This window comes from Colobus angolensis, unplaced genomic scaffold, assembly GCF_000951035.1.
Source record: "Colobus angolensis palliatus isolate OR3802 unplaced genomic scaffold, Cang.pa_1.0 Scaffold37, whole genome shotgun sequence".
NCBI classification, from domain to species: domain Eukaryota; kingdom Metazoa; phylum Chordata; class Mammalia; order Primates; family Cercopithecidae; genus Colobus; species Colobus angolensis.
Window position 1 is genome coordinate 3,189,271 of NW_012117043.1, and position 22,969 is coordinate 3,212,239.

At 37.3% G+C, this 22,969-nt stretch overlaps 1 protein-coding gene across 2 annotated transcripts in view; it reads right to left on the reverse strand.

Moving 5' to 3' along the window:
• The window catches only part of BRIP1 (BRCA1 interacting protein C-terminal helicase 1), a 187,174-nt gene that overhangs the window by 17,167 nt on the left and 147,038 nt on the right, over window positions 1–22,969 (reverse strand). For both annotated transcript variants that reach the window (XM_011953655.1, XM_011953656.1), the window contains one exon: window positions 18,947–19,059. In XM_011953655.1, the coding sequence (XP_011809045.1) occupies window positions 18,947–19,059 (113 nt within the window). The remainder of the gene's footprint in view (window positions 1–18,946; window positions 19,060–22,969) is intronic.

Consider the following 22,969-nt stretch of genomic DNA (forward strand, 5'->3'; position numbering starts at 1 on the left):
TTTTTTTGAGACGCAGTCTCGCTCTGTCGCCCAGGCTGGAGTGCAGTGGCGCGATCTCGGTTCACTGCAAGCCCCGCCTCCCGGGTTCACGCCATTCTCCTGCCTTAGTCTCCTGAGTAGCTGGGACTACAGGCGCCCACCACCACGCCCGGCTAATTTTTTGTATTTTTAGTAGAGATGGAGTTTCACCGCATCACACAATTTTTGAAGGTATTCTCTTATAATCCTTTGTATTTCTGTAAGGTAGTAACATCTCCTCTTTCATTTCTAATTTTAGTAAATTAGACGTTCTCTGTATTTTCTTTGGTCAGTCTTGGTACAGGTCTGTCAATTTTGCTGATCTTTTCAACAAATCAACTTTTGTTACCTTGGTTATTCTCTACTGTTTTTTGAATTCTCTATTTCATTTATTTCCTTTCCAATCTCTAGCATTTCCTTTGATTGCCTTGCTTTGGGTTTAGTTTGCTCTTTTTTTCCTAATTCCTTAAGGTGGAAGGTTAGATTATTGATTCCAGATGTTTATTCTTTTAAAATACAGATGTTTACAGCTTTTCTTTTCTTTCTTTTTTTTTTTTTTTTGAGACAGTCTCTCGCTCTGTCAGCCAGGCTGGAGTGCAGTGGCATGCTCTCAGCTCACTGCAACCTCCGCCTCCTGGACTGAAGCAATTCTCCTGCCTCAGCCTCCCGAGTAGCTGGGATTACAGGCCTGTGCCACCACGCCTGGCTAAATTTTGTATTTTTAGTAGAGATGGGGTTTCACCATGTTGGCCAGGCTCGTCTCAAACTCCTGACCTCAGGTAATCCGCCCACCTCAACCTCCCAAACTACTGGGATTACAGGCATGAGCCACCGCGCCCAGCCTAGATGTTTACAGCTTTTTAAAATTTCCCTGGGAGCAGTACTTTCACTGTGTCCCCCAAATTTTGGGACATTGTTTCCATTTTCATTTATCACAATGTATTTTTCAATTTTCCTTCTGATTTCTTCTTTGACCCATTGGTTATTTAAAAGTGTGTCATTGAATTTCCATGTATTTGTGAATTTTCCATTTTTCCTTCCATTATTGAGTTCTGGTTTATTTCATTGTGGTCAGAAATAATACTTGTAATGATTTCAACCTCTTAACATTTATGGAAACTTATTTTATATTTTATGGATGAATGGATGGTCTATCCTGAAGAATGTGTCATGTTCACTTGAGGAGAATGCATATTCTCCTGTTGTTGGGTGAAGTGTGCTACAGATGTCTGTTAGGTTTGTTTGTAGTCGTTGGTTTGTAGTTTTGTTCAAACCAACAAAACTACAAACTTTATTTCCTGTTGATTTTCCTTCTAGTTGTTCTATCCATTATTGAGTAGGGTATGGAAGTCTCCAAGTATTACTAAATTATTGATTTCTGGTGCTTTTTGCTAGATGTGTTTTGGGGCCTTTTATGTTAACTACATATGTTTATAATTGCACATGTTTTGACTTGTTATACATTCTTCAGAGAATGGCTGTTTTTTTTTTTTTTTTTGAGACAGAGTCTCACTCCTGTTGCCCAGGCTGGAGTGCAGTAGTGAGATCATGGCTCACTGCAGCCTCAACTTCCTGGGCTCAGGTGATTCTCTCACCTCAGTCTCCTGAATAGCAGGGATTATAGGTACATGCCACTACGCCCGGCTAATTTTTTTGTACTTTTAGTAGAGACAGGGTTTCATCATATTGCCTAGGCTAGACTTGAGGGTTCAAGCAATCTGCCCACCTCAGCCTCCCAAAGTGCTAGGATTGCAGGCAGGATGGCATTTTTATCATTATAAAATGTTAATTGTTTCTATTAACATTTATTTTGTCTTAAGGGTCTATTTTATCTATTAGTATAACCAAACCAGCTCTCTTTTGTTTACTATTTGCATGGTATGTCTTTTCCCATCATTTTATTTTCAACCTATTTGTGTTTTCTAAACTAGTGTTTCTCTTGCAGACAGCATATATCACATTATTTTCAATCTATTCAGCCAAACTTTGCCTTTAGACTGGAGTGTTTAATCCATTTATATTTAATGTAATTACTGTTAAGGTAGGATTTACTTAGCTATTTTGTAAAATACCCACTTTGCTATTTGCTTTCTATATGCCTTATGTATTTTGTTCTTCTGTCTTTCCATTACTTTCCATTGTCTCCAATAGACACCAGTATATAATTTTAATTCTCTTATCATTTATATTACTATATTTTCTAAATTATTTTTATTAGTGGTTGAAGAGTATAATAAACACATCAACAAGTAATAACCTAGTCAGTATAATTACCAACTTAATTTCAATAGTACACAAAAATGGTCCTTCTGTTCCCTCACCTATCACCTTTGGGTTGTTATTGTCATATAAATTATATCTTTAAACATTGTATGCTGGTGCAGAAGAATTAACATTGTAGGTTGGATTATTTATCCCTAGAAAGGTCTGTTTAAAGGTGGCTCTGGGCTGATGAATGAAAATTTAGATTCAGGAGGGTTCCTGTGATTGACTGATAAGAGAGTCTCACTGTGCCTAAACTGTTTGAGTAAACAATATATTAATGCTGAATACTTATTCTCCTTTTGAGAGTCTAGTCTTCTGGAAACTGCTAGGCAGACCAGCCCCAATAAAATCCCTGGGTGTTAATGAGTTCCTCTGATTGGAAATATTTCATGCATGTTGCCACAACTCATTGCTTGGGGAAGTGGGTTCTGTGTAACTGCACTTAGAAGCTTAAGACTGGCTCCCTGGACTTTGTCCCATGCACATGTTCTGTTCTCTTTGCTGATTGTGCTTGCTATCATTTCACTGTAATAAATCCTAGCCATGTATACAGTTATATCCTGAGGCTATCTAACTGTTCCAAGTAAATTACTGAACTTGAAGGTGGTCTTGGCAACCCACGAGACAATCACCACAGATTTACAATTATTGTTTTATGCAGTTGCTCTTTTAAAAAAATCAGGAGAAAAAGAATTATAAGCAAGAAATACATTTATATTAACTTTTATATTTACCTATGTCATTATTTTTGTGGGTATTCTTTATTTCATCATGTGCATTTGACTTACTTCCTAATATCCTTTCATTTCAGCCTGGAAGACTCCTTTTAGTAATTCTTGTAGGACAAGTTTGCTACAGAGTAATTCGCTTGGTTTTTGTTTATTTGGGAATATCTTAATTTTTACCTTATTTCTGAAGGACAGTTTTGTTAGATATAGTATTCTTAGTTGACAGTCATTTTCTTTCAGCACTTTGACCATGTCAATTCACTGCTTCCTGGTCTGGAGGATGTTTTGTACATGATGAGTTATTTCTCTCTTGCCGCTTTCTAGATTCTGTCTTCTGGCTGTTTGATTTCAACCATCTAGACAGGAATTTCCCTGAGTTCATCCTACTTGGAGTTCGCTTATCTTCTTGGATGTATAAATTAATGTTTTTAATCAAATTCAGAACATTTTCAGCCATAATTTCTTCAAATATTCTTTCTGTTAATTTTTCTCTCCTGTCCTTTTGGGACTCCACATATGCATATGTTGGTACACTTGATGAGGTTCTACAGGTCTCTGAAATTATGCTAGTTGTTCTTCATTCTTTTTCTTTCTGTTCCTCAGAGTGAATAACCTCAATTGATGTTTAAGTAAATCAATTCTTTCTTCTGCCTGCTTAAATCTGCTGTTGGGCCCCTGTAATGAATATTTCATTTTAGCTATTATACTTTCCAACTCCAGAATTGCAATTAGGTTTTTGTTAAGCAAATTTTATCCGTTTATTGATATTCCCTATTTAGTGAGGTGAGACATCATTCTCATAGTTTTTGATACAGTTTGCTTAGTTATTGAACATATTTGAACTAGCTGTCTCTCCTAACGCATAGCTTTGTCTACTAAGACAAATGTCTGGGTTTCCTCAGGGATAGTTTCTATTATTTTTTTCTCTTAGTGTACAGTTATACTTTGTTATGTGTCATGATTTCTGTTTAAAACAGTAAATTTTAAATAATATAATGTGGCAAATACAGAAATCAGATTATTCTCCCTCTTCAAGGTTTTTTGTTCTTGTAATTTTTCTTTTCTTTTCTTTTTTTTTTTTGAGACGGAGTCTCGCTCTGTTGCTGGGGCTGGAGTGCAGTGGCCGGATCTCAGCTCACTGCAAGCTCCGCCTCCCGGGTTTACGCCATTCTCCTGCCTCAGCCTCCGGAGTAGCTGGGACTACAGGCGCCCGCCACCTCGCCCGGCTAGATTTTTGTATTTTTTAGTAGAGACGGGGTTTCACCGTGTTAGCCAGGATGGTCTCAATCTCCTGACCTCGTGATCCGCCCGTCTCGGCCTCCCAAAGTGCTGGGATTACAGGCTTGAGCCACCGCGCCCGGCCCTGTTCTTGTAATTTTTCTAAAATAATACTGTAAAGTCTGTATTCTCTCACGTGTGGTCATTGAAGACTGCTTGGTTAACTTAGTAGTCAGCTAATAATTAGACAGAGATTTCCTTAAATGTCTAGAATCATCATGTCTCCCATTCTTTGCCAAGAATCTCTGCATGTATTGGGACATAATTTCAGTCCTCAGCAAGGTAGGTAATAACTCTGATCTTGATTTCACTTCCTGCTTCAGCAGAGTACCAAAGTGATAGCTTAAGGCCTTTTCAGGTCTTTTCTTGGCATGTCCACATCACTGGTCACATGCACAGTCCTACACATATGCATGGCCCACTAAAAATCCCAGGAATATGTCAGAACTTTAAAAGCTCTCTATGCACGTCGCATTCCTCAGCTTTTCTCGTTACATTTTTTTGGCTAGCCTCTCACTTGCCCCAAATGTCATTCATTGTCTCAGGTAGCTGTGAAGTTAAACAGCTGGCTGGGTGAGCTCTGAGTCAGGTCAAATAAAGATAGCCTTGTGAGAGGGGTCTTCCAGGAAACTCCCAGGTAGGTCACATAATTCTCTGGAAATGTTCTCCAGCCCCGTTTTGCTCCTTCCAATGACTGTCAGGTTACTGGCTTTTCTCATGATTTCAGGCTGTTGGTTTTTAAGGCTATTGTGAACTTGGAGAGAGGTGAGAACACAGGAAGTTAAAATACCACAAAGCTTACTGTTCTTACTGTAATTCAGCTATTTTTAAGGAGTAAATGCTTCCTAGAATGCTGTAACTTTTGATTAATACCCAGAGTTTTGATAAAGTTGATTCTAACTTATTTTTGCCTATTTTCTCATTGCTTTTAGAAATTTCAAAGGTCTTTGTTCTGCCATTTTTGAAGACCTTACCCAATTTGCTGGCACTCTATAAAGGACATCTTCATCTGTGTTTCAGAGGGATATTGATCTATAGTTGTTTTTTTTAACTTTTATTTTAGTTTCAGGAATACATGTGCAGGTTTGTTTCAGAGGCAAATTGCATGTCATGGGGATTTGTTGTGACAAATTGGGACAGATTATTTTGTCACCCAGGTAAAAAGCAGCATAGTGTCCAACAGGTAGTTTTCCTCACTCTCCTCCTACTCTCCACCCTCAAGTAGGCCCTGGTGTCTATTGTTCCCTTCTCTGTCCACATATACTTAATGTTTAGCTCCCGTGTATAAGTGAGAACATGTGGTATTTGGTTTTCTGTTCCTGCATTAGTTCATTTAGAATGGCCTCCAGCTCCATTCATGTTGCTGCAAAGGACATGATCTTATTCTTTTTTATGGTTGCATAGTATTCCCTTGTGTATATGTACCACATTTTCTTAATCCAGTCTACTATCAATAGGCATTTAGGTTGATTCCACATCTTTGCTACTGTGAACAGTGCTGTGATGAACATACAGATACATATATCTTTATGGGAGAATGATTTACATTCCTTTGGGCATATATCCAATAATGGAATTGTTGGGTTGAGCAGTACTTCTGCTTTAACTTCTTTCAGAAATCAACAAACTGCTTTCCACAGTGGCTGAACTAATTTACGTCCCCACCAGCAGTATATATGTGGTCCCTATTCTTTGTAACCTTGCCACCAGCATCTGAGCATCTGTTTTTTTTTTTTTGACTTTTTAACGATAGCCACTCTGACTGGTATGAGATGTTATCTTGTGTGTGTGTGTGTGTGTGTGTGTGTGTGTGTGTGTGTGTGTGTTGCCCAGGCTGAAGTGCAGTGGCACAATCCCAGCTCACTGTAACTTTCACCTCCTCGTTTCAAACAATTCTCCTGCCTTAGCCTCCCAAGTAGCTGGAATTACAGTTATGTGCCACGATGCCCAGCTAATTTTTGTATTTTTAGTAGAAATGGGGTTTCGCCATATTGGGGAAAGTGGTCTTGAACTTCTGACCTCAAGTGACCTGCCCGCCTTGCCCTCCCAGTGTTGAGATTACAGGTGTGAGCCACCGCGCCCAGCCGCATTGTGGTTTTGATTTGCATTTCTCTAATGATTAGCATGTTGAACATCTTTTCATATGCTTCTTGGCCACATGCATGTCTCCTTTTGAGAAATGTCTGTTCATGTCCTTTGGCCACTTTTTAATGGGGTTGTTTTTTGCTTGTCAATTTAAGTTCCTTATGGATTCTGGATATTCGATGTTTGTAAGATACATAGTTTGCAAACATTTTCTCCCATTCTCTGGGTTGTCTTTACTCTGTTGATATTTTGCTGTGCAGAAGCTCTGTAGTTTAATTAAGTCCCATTTGTCGATTTTGTTTTTGTTGCAATTGCTTTTGGTGTCTTCATCATGAAATCTCTCTAGAGCCTATGTCCAGAATGGTATTTCCAAGGTTTTCCTCAAGGGTTTTTAGTTTAAGGTTTTACATTTAAGTCTTTAATTCACCCTGAGTTGGTTGTTGTATATAGTGTAAGGAAGGGGGTCCAGTTTCAATCTTCTGCATATGGCTAGCCAGTTAGGTCCCACTTGTCAATTTTTATTTTGTTGCAGTTGCTTTTGAGGACTTAGTCACAAATTCTTTGCCAAGTCGGATGTTTAGAACAGTATTTCCTAGGTTTTCTTCTAGGATTTTTATAGTTTGAGGTCTTACACTTAAATCTTTAATCCACGTTGAGTTCATTTTAATCCATCTTGAGTTGATTTTTGTATAGGGTAAAAGGGAGGGGGTCCAGTTTCATTCTTCTGCATATAGCAAGCCAATTACTCCAGCACCATTTATTGAACAAGGAGTGCTTTCCCCATTGCTTATTTTTGCTAACTTTGTCAAAGATCAGATGGTTGTAGGTGTGCAGTTTTATTTTTAGGCTCTTACAGTTTTCTTCCCCCCTCCTCCTTTTTCTTTTGTTTTTGTAGTCCTCATCTGGCTTTGATTGCTGGTTAATTCTGGTCTCATAAAATAAATTGGAAAGGATTGCATCTATTTTTCAGAAGAGATTATATAAAATTTGTGTTATTTCTTCTTTAAATGTTTGGTAATATTTGCTAGTGAACACATCTGGGTGGAGAATGTTTTAGAAGGCTTTTAACTATGGATTCTATTTCTTTGCTATATAGCTATACATGTTATCGATTCCATCTTGGCCTCATAAAATAAACTGAGAAGGATTACATCTTCTATTTTTGAGAAGACATCATGTAAAATTTGTGTTATTTCTTCTTTAAAATGTTTGGTAATATTTGTTAGTGAACACATCTGGGTAGATAATGTTTTAGACGGCTTTTAACTATGAATTCTGTTTCTTTGCTGGATAGCTATTCATGTTATCTGTTTCATCTTGGATGAATTTTGGTATTTTGTGGGTTTTGTGGAATTAATCTACTTCATCTAAGTTATCAAATGTATATGTATAGAGTTGTTCATAGTATTCCCATATTATTCTTTTAATGTCTGTGGAGTCTGTAGTTATACTATTAATACCTCTTTTATTCTTGATATTAGTAATCGTGGCTTCTCTTTTTTTCTTTGCTAATTTTGCTAGAGGTTTATCAATTTTATCAATCTTTTCAAAGAGTCTATTTTTTTTTTCTTTTTCAACTTTTATTTTATTTTAGATTCTGGGAGTACATGTGCAGGTTTGTTGCAAGGTTATATTGCATGATGTTGGAGTTTGGAGTACAGTTGAACCTATTACCCAGAAAGTAAGCATAGAACACAATAGGTAGTTTTTCAACCCTTGCTTCCCTCCTTCTCTGCCTCCTCTTACATTCCCTAGTGTCTGTGTTCCCATCTTTACGTACATGTGTACCCATTGTTTATCTCCCATTTATAAGTGGGAACATATGGTATTTGGTTTTCTGTTTCTGTGTTAGTTTGCTTAGCATAATGGCCTCCAGTTGCATCCATGTCGCTGCAAGGACATGATTTCATTCCTTTTTAATAGCTGTGCAGTATTCCATGGTGTGTATGTACCATATTTTCTTTATCCAGTCCACCATTGATAGGTATTTGATTTGCTTCTATGTCTTTGCTTTTGTGAATTGTGCTGTGATTAACACACAGCTGCATGTGTCTATTTGGCAGAATGATTTATTTTCCTTTGGGCATATAATCAGTAATGGAATTGCTGAGTTGAATGGTAGCTCAACTCTTAGTTTAAACAGCTTAATTTTAATTTCTCTGATTTCATTATTTTTGTTACAATTCATCAATTTATACTTGTTTTTATTATTCCTTTTTTTCCTGTTTGCCTCACATTTATTTAGCTCTTGTTTTTCTAGCTTCATAAGGTAGAAACTAAGATCACTGATTTGAGGATTTTTTTCCTAAAATAAGCATTTAATGATATAAATATCCATTTGAGCACTGCTTTAGCTGCAGTCCTTACATTTTGATATGCTGTATTTTCATTTTTGATCAGGTCAAAATATTTTCTAATTTTACTTGAAACTTGCTGTTTTGTCTATGGATTATTTAGAAATATGCTGCTTAATTTCCAAGTATTTGGACATTTTTCTGTTATTGATTTCTAGTTTAAACTAGATTAGTAGTTTAATTCCATTACTGTCAGAGAATATACTGGACTTGAGTTGGCTAATAATGTTGCTCAAGTCATCTATATCTTTATTAGTTTGTCTACTAGTTCTGTTACTGAGAGGAATTTTGAAGTTTCCAACTGTAATTGTATATTTGTCTATTTTTCTCTTCAGATCTGTCAGTTTTTGCTTCATGTATTTTGAAATCCTGTTTTGGGGTGCATACACATTTATGATTCTTATGTCTTCTTGGTGAATTCACCCTGTTATCATTATGTAATGTTCTCTTTTATCCCTAATTTTATTTGCTTGGAATTCTACTTTATCTGGTATTAAATAGTTACTTGAGTTAGATCATTGGTATTTTGAATTCTGGTCTCCTTTCTTAATCTACCTACTAGTGCTTACTTTTCAGAGTTCTCAAACAGCTATTCCACATATTCTGTCTAGGTTTTTTAGACTATTAAATATGCTTACTTCATCTTATCTAGGACTGAAACGCTTGAACTATTTTTTAAAGTTAATTTAATTTTAGCTTTGTAAATTTTAACTTTTATCAAAGAAACACAAACACATAGTTTTATGTTTTCAGTGAAAAACATAACTGTCCTTTCCCCACCCACCTCCTGTTTACAATTCCCATTCCTCAGAAACAATTACTTTCAATTTTTTAGGTAGCTCTTCTGGTTTTTATCTCCATATTTCTAAGTAACATTCATCCTACTACTACTTCTTGGTTTTTGAACTTGAGAACTTACGTACTGATTCTCTCCTGTGGAAGATGTTTATTTCTCTTATACCACTGATACTTCACCATCCCTTCCTGGGAATATTAACAACTGAGTCACATAGTGCACTATAATTACATTTCCTTTATTGTACAAGACTTTTTGCCTTCCCTGGAGTTAATAACTGCCTCTTCTTCTTATGGGTTAATTTTTTAATGTTTTCTAACATTAATTAATCCCCAAACCATGCCACAGCTGTAAAAATTCTCCCCAGTATGGTCAAACCTTCCATCCTCTGAACTCAATTTAGACTACTTGCCGCACTGCTATCATCCCAGAGTTTTCCTTCCTGGTTGTTTTAGGAATTATCTTTGCCTCTATTCTGGATTGTAACCCTAGTTTCCTGCATCCTTGATATTCATTTTTGAATTTTTTTTTTTTAATTTTGATGGAACACATCTTCCAAAAACATCTTGAGAAAGTGTCCATTTGAAGCAAATGTTTTAGGTCCTTATATGTTGAAGGTTTTATTTTGTCTTATGGTTTGTTAGTTTGGCTTGAATAGAACTTAAGTTAGAAATCCAAAATTTCCCTAAAATATTTGAAGACAATTTTTTCTATTTTTTTGGTTTCAGTGTTGCTTTTCAGAAGTCTGTTGTGATTCTGATTCTCTATCTTTTGTGAGACAGAGACCTGTCTTTTTGTCTTTGGAAGATTTTAAGACTTTTTCTTTATCCGCTGGTACTTGGAAAGGACACAGTGAAGTGCTTTGTAGCTTTTCCTCCTTTACCTGTGCCTTAGTGAGCCCCTTTCAACCAGGAAATCATGTTATTCAATTCTGAGAAATTTTCTTGAGTTATTTCTCTGAGATGTTTCTTTCCTTTATTTTTTCTATTCTCATGATCTGGGCCTCCTATTTATCAGAAGTTGGTTATTGCATACTGATCCTCTAATTTTCTAGTTCTTCTTTCCTGCTTTCTCTTTTTGATCTGGAAAATTTCAATTTTATCTTCCAAGCCCTATTATGCATTTAAAATTTGTTGGTATCATGTTAATTTCTAAGAACTTCTTCTTATTCTTTTGTTCTTGTTTCATGGAGGCAATATGGTACATCTCTATGCATATTAATATTTTTTTGAAGATTTCTCCTATCTGGGGTTGGCAAACTATAGCCTGTAGTGCCCACAAAAATACCCCATGTCTTGTTTCTGTACAGCCTCCAATGTGTAGGAATGGTCTTCACATTTTTTTTTTTTTTGAGAAAGCATCTCATTCTGTCGCCCAGGCTGAAGTGCAGCGGTGCAACATCGGCTCACTGCAACCTCCACCTCCCGGGTCCAAGTGATTCTCTTCCCTCAGCCTCCTGAGTAGCTGGCATTACAGGGGTGTACCACCATACCCAGCTAATTTTTGTATTTTTAGTAGAAATGGGGTTTCACCATGTTGGCCAGGCTGGTCTCAAACTGCTGACCTCAAGTGATCATTTTTAAGAGGATTAAGGAAAAAACATACACAGTAGTCCCCCACAGCTGCAATCTTGCCTATGGTCAAAGTTACTCATGGTCAAATGTCCAAAAATATTAAATCGAAAATTCCAGAAATACTTCATACATTTTAAAATGCATGCCTTTCAGAGCTGCATGATAAAAATCTCATGCTGTCCCACTCAGGATGTTAATCATCCCTTTGTCCACCATGTCCATGCTGTATACTCTTTTTGCCTGTTAGTCATTTAGTAGCCATCTTGGTTATCAGATAGAAAAAACACAGTATACACAGAGTTTGGTACTACCCATAGTTTCAGGCATTTAGTGGAAGTTGTAGAATCTATCTTCTCTGGTTAAGGAGAGACTACTGTACTGTCTGGCCCTTTATAGAAAGCACTGGCCAATCCTTGTTCTAGTCTGTTGTGCTGTTTCTATTTTCTCAGAGTTCTTCTCCTCTGTTTTTGTTTGCTTTGTTGTACTTGTTTTGTTTTTGTTGTTGTTTTGGTCTGTTTTTCATGTTAGAGACTTTGACAATCTGGTGAAGACTCTGCGCTTACTTAAGAGTAAGGCACTAAAACAATGATTGGCAGCTCTGAATGTATGGGTAGAGCTTATACGCTGGGAAGTTTGCTATAGGGTAATTTGGTAGGAACCGGGCCAATTTGTAGATACTTTCTCATGGGGTGGTCAGTTTCCCTAAAGAGGAATTCTACACCCTTGGGAGATGTAAGACTGATTGTCAGCCTGCTCAGAGCTAAAAAGAAAAGGGGGATGGAGTTCTCATATTCAGTATGTAGAATCCCCGTATATAATATTAACCTCCATCTTTAATACATACTCAGCTGTGTCTGGTGTTGAAGAATACAGAGACTCTGTTGTTCAACCTTTCCAGAAATAAACCTGGGTGAGAGAGGGGGCTAATTGTTTCTTATACTAACTTGCAACCAAACCACCTGTTTTTAAACCTCACTTTCATTGACATTTTAGATTGCTCCAAATCCTAGGCTTTTTCATCCATGAATCTGAAAGTTCTTGTTGACTATCTCAATGTAGATTTAAATTTCAGCTTTGTCTTGCCTGCTAAGTCACTCAGTCAGTCATCTGTTTTCCAGTGTTCAAAATTTGTTGATAATGCTTGTCTGTCACTGTCTCCTCTCTCTCTTTGTAACATTGTAGGTTTGACATTTTCATTCCTTTATTAGCATAGGATTTTGAGGGGGTGAAGAGTAACATAAATGTTCAATTTTTCTACAAAGACTAAAGAAATCTAAATTTTATAGGGCATTATTTTTTGATATTATTTTATTTTATTTTATTTATTTTTTTTTTTGAGACGGAGTCTCGCTCTGTCGCGCAGGCTGGAGTGCAGTGGCTGGATCTCAGCTCACTGCAAGCTCCGCCTCCCGGGTTTACGCCATTCTCCTGCCTCAGCCTCCCGAGTAGCTGGGACCACAGGCGCCCGCCACCTCATCCGGCTAGTTTTTTGTATTTTTTAGTAGAGACGGGGTTTCACCGGGTTAGCCAGGATGGTCTCGATCTCCTGACCTTGTGATCCGCCCGTCTCGGCCTCCCAAAGTGCTGGGATTACAGGCTTGAGCCACCGCGCCCAGCCCTTTGATATTATTTTAAAGTAACCTATAGGCTCCAAGGCAACAGACCATAATAACACTGGGAAGGATAGGAAGATGACTTGTCAACACTACAGAAGAATATTGAAAGTCAATGGAAAGTCAGTGTGCCACTGTATTTTGGTTCCAGTTTGATTTATGTTTAAAGCATTCTGTGGTATGGTAGAAAGGTACTTCTGTTAATGAAACAATTTAAAGAAATAAGATTTCACCTTTTCTTTTTACCATTGTTTTCAAACTGCCTTGCTTAAATGAATTATGCCCACTTGAGACAAAGATTATGCTTTCAGTAAAGCAACAAAGACTAGTTAGGAAACTCATAGCGCAGTTGTAACCTGGTTGCAAAACCATCTGGTATGTTTCCAAAGGCTGTTCTTGTATTTCATAGACTTATATTACTTCAAATACTCTTAACAGTCCCATGTGTGCTTAAAAAAATTAACATTAAAAAGAATCCACTGGTTTCTGCTTACTTTAGATCTTCTGTATCCCTTACAAGAAGAGTGACTCAGAGTATAAGCACCTTTTCTGTCAATCAATATACATTATGAGTTTTATTAAATAACATAAAACATTTGCTTGATCTTTATTTTTTTAATTTTAAAAATTTTACTTATTGATTGGTTTTAAAAGGATAAGCTCCTTTGTAACAAATTATTAATTATTGGCATTATTCTCTGAAAATCAGTAAAATGATAGCTGGGCTCTCCATTTAAAAAAATTAATAAAATACTAAAAGTACAGTATTATATATTAATACTATAAATACATGATTTTTATGATATTCCAGGAAAGCATGTTTTGAAGCTCTAAGAGTTCTCTGGGCAATGTTGTATGGCGGGAAAAAGCACTGAACCTCACATTTTTCATTAAACAAGCATTTGAGACTTGGTTGCTGAGAATGTAAAAACATGTAACACATGTTCAAGGAAGAAAACAGGCTATTACAATACAATGAGATATGTGCTATAATACAGATAGCAACCAAAATACTATAGGTTTACTAACGTATAAATAACTCTAGTTGGAGAAGTTTTAAAGGTCCTCATAAAGGACATGACTTTCAATGAGGTTTTGATTGCTAAATTTGCCTAATGAATTGTATGATAACGTATAAGCCAAGGCAAAGCGTAATGAAAGAATATAGCATGTTTGATAGCTTAACAGTGACATGTTTATGTTTAATAGTGAAAACTTCGGTGGCCAGAGGTAGAGCATAAGAATGAAAAAGCAGGTATTACAGTTTTAGAAGTGGATGGGACCAAGATGTAAAGGGCCATTTAGTAGCCATATGGCCTTAGAAAAATAATTTAATTTCTCATAACCAGTTTAAAAACAACTCAGGCTGAGGCAAGTGGATCATCTGAGGTCAGGAGTTTGAGACCAGCCTGGTCATCATGGTGAACCCCATCTCTACTAAAAATATAAAAATTAGCTGGGCATGGTAGTGCGTGCCTGTAGTCCCAGCTACTCAAGAGGCTGAGGCAGGAGAATCGCTTGAACCTGGGTGGAGGAGGTTGCAGTGAGCCAAGATTGCGCCACTGCACTGAGTGACAGAGTGAGACTCCATCTCAAAAAAAAAAAAAAAGCAAATCAAATAAAACATCAAGTAGCAACATGCATTGCTACTGGAAGTGATTGGTAGAAGAATCAAGTGAGATATGTGGAAAAGGTTTGTAAACGAGAAAACCACATACAAACATAACTTTTGTTTCACATGGTTTCTTGAAATTCAAGGCATTGCTTATACTAAAAGGAAAAAAAAATCAACTGAAATAAGTATATTTATTTTCTTAAAATTGAGTAGAATGACTAAAAGTAAACAATTTCAAAAATATATTCAAGTTCTCCTAGAAACTATTAGCTAAATATTAAAATTCAAAAAAACAAAAAACAGAAAACAAAACACAGGTCAATCAGCAGGGAGACACAAGGTAAGCAGATGTGATGCTTCAATAACCTGCAGTGCAACTTGATTCCAAGTAAAATGGGATTTCTAGGAAGAAAAGGGGAGCAGGATCTCTGTAGCTTAACCGTAGACCTGAATCACTCAGTTTGAAGAAAAACATTTGCAGAATACCATTCTAAAATGATGGGGAGTGGCTGGATGTGGTGGCTCACGCATGTAATCCTAACACTTTGGGAGCCTGAAGCGGGAGGATCACTTGAGGCCAGGAGTTCAAGACCAGCCTGGCCAACATAGCAAAACCCTGTCTCTATTAAAAATACAAAAATTAGCCAGGTGTGGTGGCATGTGCCTGTAATCCCAGCTACTCAAGAGGTTGAGGCAGGAGAATCGCTTGAACCCGGGAGGTGGAGGTTGCAGTGAACTGAGATCACGCCACTGCACTCCAGCCTGGGCAACAGAGCAAGACTCTATCTCAAAATAAGAATAATAATAATAGGGCCGGGCGTGGTGGCTCAAGCCTGTAATCCCAGCATTTTGGGAGGCCGAGACGGGCAGATCACGAGGTCAGGAGATCGAGACCATCCTGGCTAACACGGTGAAACCCCGTCTCTACTAAAAAATACAAAAAACTAGCCGGGCGAGGTGGCGGGCGCCTGTAGTCCCAGCTGCTTGGGAGGCTGAGGCAGGAGAATGGTGTAAACCCGGGAGGCGGAGCTTGCAGTGAGCTGAGATCCGGCCACTGCACTCCAGCCCGGGCGACAGAGCGAGACTCCGTCTCAAAAAAAAAAAAAAAAAAGAATAATAATAATAATAAATAAATAAAATGATGGGGAGTACAGTGGGTGACATGTTCTAGGGCTTAAATCTAGTTGTTGTAGTCTTATGTCTAAGCTATACACAAATACATATAGCCTACGTATATGCATACATATACACATACCTATGTCTAAGCTATACACAAATCTGAACTCACGTGCAATCTGGTTTACAAACGGGCTAATGTAGGTACGCAAGACACCAGAAAAATCGAAATTTTTGATTTCACTGGGTAAGATCATGATTAGTTGTGGGACTTCTGGTTGAAGTGCAAATATGTCAACTGGTCATGTTTTCATTTTACTCTTATCCTATTTCTTTTTTTTAGATGGAGTCTCATCGCCCAGGCTAGAGTGCAGTGGCATTATCTCAGCTCAGTGCAACCTCCACCTACCAGGTTCAAGCAATTCTCCTGCCTCAGCCTCCCCAGTAGCTGGGACTACAGGTGCCCGCCACCACACCCAGCTAATTTTTGTATTTTTAGTAGAGACGGGGTTTCACCACGTTGACCAGGCTGATCTCAAACTCCTGACCTCAGGTGATCCGCCCGCCTCCACCTCCCAAAGGGCTGGGATTACAGGCATGAGCCACCTCAGCTGGCCCAGCCTGTTTCTATGAATTATCCAAATGCCTTACAGCTTCACTAAGAAATAAATAATTACATGGTTAAGCTAATTACAATTTCACAGAGAATATAAAATATTAATTTGCAGGCCAAACACAGTGGCTCATGCCTGTAAGTCCAGCACTTTGGGAGGCCGACGCAGGTGGATCACGAGATCAAGAAATCGAGACCATCCTGTCCAACATGGTGAAAACCCATCTCTACTAAATATACAAAAATCTGCCAGGCGTGGTGGTGCCAGCCCGTAGTGCCAGCTACTTGAGAGGCTGAGGCAGAAGAACCGCCTGAATGCAGGAGACAGAGGTTGCAGTGAGCTGAGATTGTGCTACTGCACTCTAGTCTGGCTACAGAGAGACTTCATCTCAAAAAAAAAAACTTTAATTTTGCACAAAATCTAATTATAGCATTTATAAATTAGATGTTGATGCCCTACAATATGAAATTAAGGGATAGTAATGTACCACATAATGATGTTTCCATCAATGTGTAGTGCCTATATGATAGTGGTCCCATAAAATTATAATGGAGCTGAAAAATTCCTATCACCTAGTGATGTCACCATTGTAACATTATAGCACAATGCATTACAAGTGCTTGTGGTGATGCTGGTGTAAACAAACCTACTGTGCTGCTAGTCTTATAAAAGTATAGCACATACAATTATGTATAGCATACAATACTTGATAATGATAATAACTATGTTACTGGTTTGTGTATTTACTATATTGTACTTCTTATCATTATTTTAGAGTGTACTCCTGTCACTTATATTAAAAAAGAAGTTAACTACAAAACAGCTTCAGGCAGATCCCTCAGGAAGAATTCCAGAAGAAGGCATTGCTATCATAGGAGATGACAGTTCCATGCATGTTATTCATTGGTTCTGAAGACCTTCCAGTGATTCAAGACATAGAAGTAGAAGACAGGGATATTGATGCTCCTGATCCTGTGTAGGCCTAGGCTACTACCTGAGTGTTCATGTCTTCATTTTTTTTTTTTTTTTTTGAGATGGAGTCTCGCTCTGTCGCCCAGGCTGGAGTACAGTGGGGCAATCTAGGCTCAATGCAGCCTCCACCTCCCGGGTTCAAGTAATTCTCCTGCCCCAGCCTCCCAAGTAGCTGGGATTATAGGCACCTGCCACCACACCCAACTAATTTTTGTATCTTTAGTACGGACGAGGTTTCACCATGTTGGCCAGACTGGTATCGAACTCCTGACCTCAAGTGATCTGCCCACCTTGGCCTCCCAAAGTGCTGGGATTACAGGCATCAACCATTGAGCTCCCCATGTCTTCATTTTTAACAGAAAAGTTTACAAAGTAAAAAAATAAAAAACAAAAATTTCAAAACTAGAAAAAGCTTATAGAATAAGGATATAAAAATTATTTTTGTAAAGCTGAATAATTTGTATTTTAAGCTAAGTGTTGTAAAAGAGTCAAAAAGGTTAAAAAAAAAAGATTAAAAGTTTATAAAGTAAAAAAATTACAGTAAGCTGGGCACAGTGGCGTGTACCTGGAGTTCCAGCTACTTGGGAGACCGAGGTGAGAGGACTGCTTGAGCCCAGGTGTTCGAGACCAGCCTGGGCAACACAGTGACACCCCATCTCTCAAAAAGAAGTTAGAGTAAGCTCACGGTAATTTATTATTGAAAAAATAAAAATTAAATTTACTATAGACTAAGTGTACAGTGTTTACAAAGCCTACAGTTAGCGTACAGTAATGTCCTAGGCCTTCACATTCACTCACTACTCAGTCGACTCACTCAGAGCAGCTTACAGCCCTGCAAGCTCTATTCCTGGTAAGTGCCATGTACATTTGTACCATTTTTAATATACTGTATTTGTATATAATATTTTTACTGTACCTTTTCTACATTTATATACTCAATTACTTACCCTTGTGTTACAATTGTCTACAGTACAGTAACATGCTATACAGGTTTGTGATCTAGGAGCAATAGGCTATACTATATAGCCTAGATGTGTAGTAGACTATACTATCTAGGTTTCTGTAAGTACATTTTATAATGTTCCCACAACAGTACAATTGCCTAACAACTCACTTCTCAGAATATATCCCTGTCATTAAGTGATGCATGACTGTATAAAATGATGATTTAAAAATGAGTTTCACAAAGCACAAATCTTAATGGATAAGAATATTTAGAAATAGGAGTATCATGATTAAATGTTTAGTAGGCGTTAATTCTTTAGGACCATGATTATGGCTTGTTTTAATCCTTCTTCAATTATTATTATTATTTTTTCAAGACAGGGTCTGGCTCTGTTGCCCAGGCTGGAGTACAGTGGCATGATTTCGGTTCACTGCAACCCCCACCTCCCAGGCTCAAGCAATCCTCCTACTTCAGCCTCTCAAGTAGCTCACACCTGTAATACCAGCACTTTGGGAGGTTGAGGTGGGTGGATCACTTGAGGCCAGGAGTTCCAGACCCAGCCAACATGGTGAAACCCCATCTCTACTAAAAACACAAAAATTAGCTGGGCATGGTGGCACATGCCTGTAATCCCAGCTACTCGGGAGGCTGGGGCAGGAGAATTGCTTCAACCTGGGTGGTAGAGGATGCAGTGAGCCGAGATCATGCCACTGCACTCCAGCCTGGGCGACAGAGTGAGACTGTCTAAAACAATAGCAAATTGTGAGTTTTGTTTTGGGAATAACTTATTCTTATTTACTCTTTTCAAATTCTACTTGTGACAGTTATTATTGAAAACATACCTGTTCCTACAGTTCCAGTTAAATAAAATTTTACCAAATTAATTATAAAGAGTAAAGTAGCAAAACTAGCTTTATATATATAGCCCTGTCACAGATAATATTATATTATATTAAATTTCACTCCACTTACCTACCAAGGGCCTGGTTTAAGGCCCTGTAAGCTTGAATTTCATACCACTGACGGCCAGGTAAAAGACCTCTCAGTTTTGAATGGTGGTCATTGTATCGTCGTTTTAGTTCAACCTAATAATTTTAAAATATATTTTAAAATTTAGTAGATAATTAAAGCTCATTTTAAACATCATACTAACTTCTAACAGTTTGAATATACATATTTTTAGGGTAGAGATTTTATTTTGTTTTTCAGTACTGATTTTTTTCATTTCATTAAAAGTTTTATTTAGCTTCACATTCCTTAAATTACATAATGCATATAAATAATCAGCTGTGTGATCTCAAAGTTTTATTGAACTTACATTCATTAAATCCATACATTTTCAGTGTACAAGTAGATGAGTTTTGACATCTATAGTAATGTAACCACCATCATATTATAGAACATTTTCATTACCCTCAAAAGTTCCTTCTTATCCCTTTATAGTAAATTTCTTTCCTTCATTGCTGGCCCTGGCAACCACTGATCTGCTTTCTGTTTTGCCATTTATAGAATTTCATATAAATATTATCATATATTATGTAATGCCTTATGACTTTTTTCATTTAGTATACTTTTAGAATTCATTCATGTTGAAAGGTTTATGAGTAGTTCATTCTTTCATGTTTATCCAGTCTGGTAATCTCTGCTTTTTAATTGCAATGTTTAGACCATTTACATTTAACATAGTTATTGTTATGATTGGGTTTAAGACTACCACCTTGCTTTTTTTTTCCCCTATCTGTCCCATTTTCTTTTTATCTTTTGGATCAATCAAGTCCCCCCCACCCCACTAATGCTTCCATATTATTTCCACTACTGGATTATTAGCTATGTCTTTGTGTGTATGTGATTCCTCTAGGGTTTATGATATACATCCTTATTAGTCTACCTTAAAATAATATTATACCACTTCACATATGATGTAAAAATACCACAATATACTTCCATTTCCTTTTATTGTCCTTTATGTGATTGCTGCCATGTATTTTAGTTTTATACATGCTATAAACTCATAAAACATTTTATTATACTTTAAACAGTACATTATCTTTTAATTTTAAATAAGTTTACAATTTTGAAATAAGTTTGGATTTACAGAAAAGTTCCAAAGATAGTACAGAGATTCCTTATACCCTTTACCCAATTTCCCCTAATGTTAACATCTTATAGTACTATAGCTTATGTCAAATTAAGAAATTAACATTAGTACATTAGTATTAAATAATCTACGTATTTTATTCAGATTTCCATTTTGTCCCAAAAGATTATCTTTTAAAAGATACTGTATTTACCCACAGATTTACCATTTCTGGCACTCTTCATTTTCTTATGTAGATTTAAATTTCCATCTGGTATCATTTTCCTTCTACCTGAAGAACTTTCTTTAATATTAGTAGTGCAGGTTTGCTGGCAATGAGTTCTTTCAGCTTTTGTTTTTTTTCTGAAAAGCCTTCACTATCTTCATTTTTGAGAGATTGTCCCTCTTGATCAAGAATTCTAAATTGATAAGTTTTTTTCTTTTGTTAAAAATGGCTTCTCATTATTTTCTGATTTGCATAGTTCTGAAGCAAAAATATGCTATTGTCCTATCTCTGTAATGTTCCCCTTTTAGCGACTTTGGATTGGATTATAATGTGCTGTTGTGTGTATTTTGCTTGAATTTTATTAAGCTTCTTGGACCTGTGGGCTTACAGTTTCTATCAAACTTGAAAATTTTTCAGCCATTATTTCTCTAAATATGTATATTCTTCTGCCTCCAAACACTTTCTTCTTCTTCTTGGACTCCAATTACAACTTTATTAGACTACTTTATGTTACTCCACATGTCACTGGTACTCTTTTTTTTCACTCTACACTTCATTTTGGATAATTTTTATTTCTAAGATTTTAAGTTCACCAACTTTTCCTTCTGCAGTGTCTAATCCATCCAGTGTATTTTTTGTTTCATATCGAGATATTTCACATAGGTATTTTAAAAATAGCTTCTGTTTCTTTTTTCAGTATGCTTATGTTTTCTTCTATCTTCTTTGAACTTACAGAACATAAAACATAAGGTATTTTAAAAATCCTTGTCTGCTAGCCAGTTCTAACATCTCTGTCATTTCTGGTTTTGTTTCTATTGATTGATTTTCCTCTGTACTAAAGGTTAAATTCTCTTCTTTGCATGCCTGCTAATTTTTGATTGGATACTAGACATTGTGAGCATTAAGTCAGTGGTTACTGAATTTTGTTGTGAATGCAGTTAGGGTACTTGGAACCAGTTCATTATTTTGAGGCTTACCCTTGTTAGGGAAAGTCAAGAGCAGCCTTTAATCTAGGGCTGTTTTATCCCCCATACAAAGGTGAAACTCTACTGATTATTGTATCAAATACCCCATGTGTTATGAAGTCTTTTCCCTTCTGGCTGCTGGGAACTCAAACTATTCCCAGACATTTGTGAACTCTAGGAATTTTTCTGCCTACTTATTGGTCATATGTAGCTTCCTCTCATGTATATGCCTATCAGTACTGAACCAAAAACTCAAGGGGACGCCTATGCAGATACCTGGAGCTTCCTCTCTATGCAGCTCCATCCTCTCTAGTATTCTGCCTTGCAAATTCTAGCTGCCATGGACTTTCCCTAAACTTTATCGCTTTAGCTCAGTGTGACCACTGAGTTCTGTTGGAGTTTATTCTCCCTGCACTGTGGCCTAGTAATTGTCTTCAGGCAATAATCTGGTGCAACTGTAGTATTCCAGGACAAGTATATCAAATGGTACAGTTGTCCTTTGGTATCCATGGGTGATTGCTTTCAGAACTTCCCTCAGATACCAAAATCCATGGATGCTCAAGTCCTTGATATAAAATGGCTTAGTATTTGCATAACCTATGCATATCCTCCTTTATACTTTAAATAATCTCTGGATTACTTTAATGGCTAATATGATGCAAAGCTATGCAAATAGTTGTTACACTGTAGTGCTTAGGGAATAACGACAAGAAAAAATCTGCACATGTTGAGTACAGAAGCAATTTTTCTCAAATATTTTCGATTAACACTTGAGTGAATCCACAGATGCAGAACCCATAAATACAGAGGGCCAACTGTGTATTTTTGTAGTAGAAGCCTAAATAAAGATATGTGGAGTTACTTTCTTGAAGAAAATCATTATATTGAAGAGACATTGGGCACCCCTATGTTTATTGCAGCACTATTCTCAATAACCAAGATATGGAATCAACCTAGGTATCCAACAACAGATGACTGGATAAAGAAAATGTGGTACATATACACAATGGAATACTAAACAGCCACAAAAAAGAATGAAATCCTGTTATTCACAGCAACATGGATGGAACTGAGGACACTACCTTAAGTGAAATAAATAAAAAATATAGTTAAACACCACATGTTCTTGCTCATATGTGGAAGCTTAAAAAAGTTAATCTCATAAAAATAAAAAGTAGAACAGAGGATACTAGCAGATGGGAAGGGGAGGAGGAAGGGAGGAATAGGGAGATATTTGTTTTTTTGTCTTGTTTTTTTGAGAGACAGGACCTCAGTCTGTTATCCAGACTAGAGGGCAGTGGTGCGATCATGGCTTACTTCAGCCTTGACCTCCTGGGCTCAAGTGATTCTCCCACCTCAGGCTCCCAAGCAGCTTGGACTGCAGGTGTGTGCTGCCATGCCTGGTCAATTTTTTTCTTTTTTAATTTTAGTACAGATGGGGTCTTGCTATGTTGCCTACGATGGTCTTCAACTCATGAGCTCAAGAAAACCTCCCACCTTGGCCTCCCAGAGTGCTAGGAATACAGGCATGAGCCACTGCGCCTGGCTGAGATTTGTTAAAGGATATAAAATTACAGCTAGATAGAAGGAATACGTTCTTTTTTTTTTTTTGAGACGGAGTCTCGCTCTGCCGCCCAGGCTGGAGTGCAGTGGCCAGATCTCAGCTCACTGCAAGCTCCGCCTCCCGGGTTTATGCCATTCTCCTGCCTCAGCCTCCGGAGTAGCTG